General features: G+C 39.1%; 1 protein-coding gene across 1 annotated transcript; it reads left to right on the top strand.

Moving 5' to 3' along the window:
• Positions 1-258: 258 nt before the first annotated feature.
• Positions 259-1,194, top strand: LOC129402334 (olfactory receptor 14J1-like). The gene has a single exon (XM_055128461.1). It carries the CDS (start codon positions 259-261, stop codon positions 1,192-1,194), a length of 936 nt encoding a protein of 311 aa, XP_054984436.1.
• Positions 1,195-2,959: the final 1,765 nt, after the last annotated feature.

Genomic DNA, 2,959 nt, shown 5'->3' on the forward strand with positions numbered 1-2,959 from the left:
TATATGATATATTAATTGATAGGATTTTGGTTAATTGATTATGAGGATAATATATCTGTTACTTTCAAATCATTATTTGTGAGGCACTATCACATATTTAACATATTTGTGTTTATGAAGAAATAGAATTATGGTTAGATATTAATTGATTTGTTTGTATAATTTACCATTGTTTTACAACTCTAGAGAATTTGGGCAGTACTGCATCCATGCAGGGCCTGTGATTTGCAGCCAACATCCTTAAGAAGTTAATGGACTATGGCTAATTTCACGACCAGTGGGTTTCTCCTCATAGGGTTTTCTGCCAAGCCTGAGCTACAAATATTCTGTGCTTCTCTGTTCCTCCTTCTCTACTTGTTGGCTTTAGCTGGCAACATGCTCATCATCACCACCACTTCCCTGGATGACAGTCTCCAGTCCCCCATGTATTTCTTCCTGAAGCATCTCTCCTATCTGGATCTCTGTAGCATTTCTGTGACTGTCCCAAGGTTCATTATCAACTCTTTCTTGCATAGAGGAGACATTTCCTTCTGGGAATGCATTTCACAGTGCTTTTTTTTCATCCTCTCTGCGGATGCTGAGATGGCCATGCTCACGTTGATGTCCTATGACCGCTACGTGGCCATCTGTCTGCCCCTGCACTATGATGTCATCATTGACATCAGAACCTGTGTCCATGGGGTCGCCAGCGTCTGGGTCAGTGGGGCCATCTCTGCAGCCATGAATACGGCAGCTACTTTCTCCATCCGCTTCTGTGGTCCCCGCATCATTCACCAGTTCTTCTGTGATATTCCCCAGATCCTGAAACTGTCCTGTTCTAATGACTATATCAGTGAGATTGGTCTCTCTGCCTTCATGGCTTTCCTGGGATTTCTTTGTCTTGTCTTTATTGGATTCTCCTACATGAGGATATTCTCTTCTGTGCTGAGGATGCCATCTGCTGAGGGCAGAGCTAAGGCCTTTTCCACTTGCCTTCCCCACCTCGCTGTTGTCATATTGTTTCTTTCTACAGGTTTCTTTGAGTACTTCAAATCTCATTCAGACTCTCCAACTGTGTCAGACATTCTGCTCACTATTATGTATACAGTAGTTCCACCAACATTCAATCCAATGATCTACAGCCTGAGAAATAAAGCCTTTAAGTCAGCTATTAGAAAGGTTTTGAAGAGGAATAAAGCATACCTGTGTTGGTGACATTGATGTATTCTCTGTTAGGAGAGAATTTCAAATTCTATGGACAATCTTCACATAACCTCTCACCAAATTTCAGTAAATAAAAAATGATTACATTGGACATTTGAAGGGGAACATTGTGTTTATATACAGTTGGGTAATAAAATATTAAAAGTACCTAAAAAAACTTGCAAATACAACAGATTAAGATTTCTTTATCGAATATTGAGAGTAATATAAATGAGATTTTCTTAATTTAAATGAGTCACGTAAGTGAATCATGATTTGGATGTCAAGGTGATGTAAAAATGTGCATATGAGACTTGTTTAATTTCAGTATGTTCTGCTCTAATCTGAGATATTACATGATGTTTACAAACTGATTCCAACTCCCTGACAATCACCACTCATTGGTTTTTGGAGCTCCATTAATACTTTTCAACTTCTTTGTGCTTCAGTTCAAATACATTAATGGCACCTTTGTAAAGCCTTATAATCTCCCTTAATTTTCCATTTCACATGTAATGGGTCACTTTGCCACTCATGAGGAAGGGATGTTTTAAGGAATAATCAGTGAGATTCTCAGAGATATAAGCTTTTTATAAAACTTTATTGATTCTCCGTGAGATATAGTTACAAGCTTTCATGTCTGAGTTATAATCACACAATGATCATACACACATCCCTCCACCAGTGCACATTCCCGCCACCAATATCCCCCGTAAACCCCCAACTTTCCCACCTTCCCACTGACTTCATGGCAGACAATATTTCCTATATTCTCTCTCTACTTTTGGTCATTATAGTTTGCAATGCAGATTCAGAGAGGTGATCATGTCTGGCACTTTATCTACTTTCGGCACTCATCTCCCATCCCGAATTATTCTTCCAAGCATCATTTTCTTAGTGATCTCTTCTCTATTCCAGCTGTCCTCTCCCCACCTGCTCATGAGGCAGGTTTCCAACTATGGAGCAATCTTCCTGACCCTTCAATTTACTGTCCTTGGGTGGCAGTCTTGTGTTATGTTATTCTATACTCCACAGATGAGTGCATTCCTTCAATATCTGTCCCTCTCTTTCTGACTCATTTCACATAGCATGATACTCTCCATGTCTATCCACTTATAGGCAAATTTCATGACTTCATCTCTCCTAACATCTGCATAGTATTCCATTGTGTAGATGTACTAAAGTTTCTTTAACCAATCATCTGTTCTCAGACACTTGGGTTGTTTCCAGATTTTGGCTATTGTGGACAGTGCTGCAATGAACATATAGGTACAGATGTCATTTCTATTGTGCTTTTTGCAACCTCGGGATATATCCCCAGAAGTGGTATTGCGAGGTCATATGGAAGTTCAATTTCTAGTTTTTGAAGGACTGTCCATATTGTTTTCCAAAAAGGCTTGACCAGTCGCCATTCCCACCAACAGTGAAGGAGAGTCCCATTCTCCCCTCACCCATGCCAAGCCAGTTGATTTCATTCTTTTGGTTGTGTGTCAGTATGACTTACTTTTCTTAATAACACAATAAGACTGATTTATTTAACTTAGTCCTATACTAAGTGCCTCCCTACATGGGGAATTGCTTTTCCTTTCTCTTTTACTTTCTTCTCACTATGTGTATGAAGATTGATCTCACTATGTGTATAGAGATTGGGAGAAATAATTTGCACTAGATTTACATAACCATCAAATTTGGAAGTAGAATAGGATACTATATTGTTGGACTGCAGAAGTTATAATCCTAATATTTATTTCTGTGGAAGTCGATGTGGAGGTCTCGT

Source organism: Sorex araneus, chromosome 2 (assembly GCF_027595985.1).
Source record: "Sorex araneus isolate mSorAra2 chromosome 2, mSorAra2.pri, whole genome shotgun sequence".
Classification (NCBI taxonomy): domain Eukaryota; kingdom Metazoa; phylum Chordata; class Mammalia; order Eulipotyphla; family Soricidae; genus Sorex; species Sorex araneus.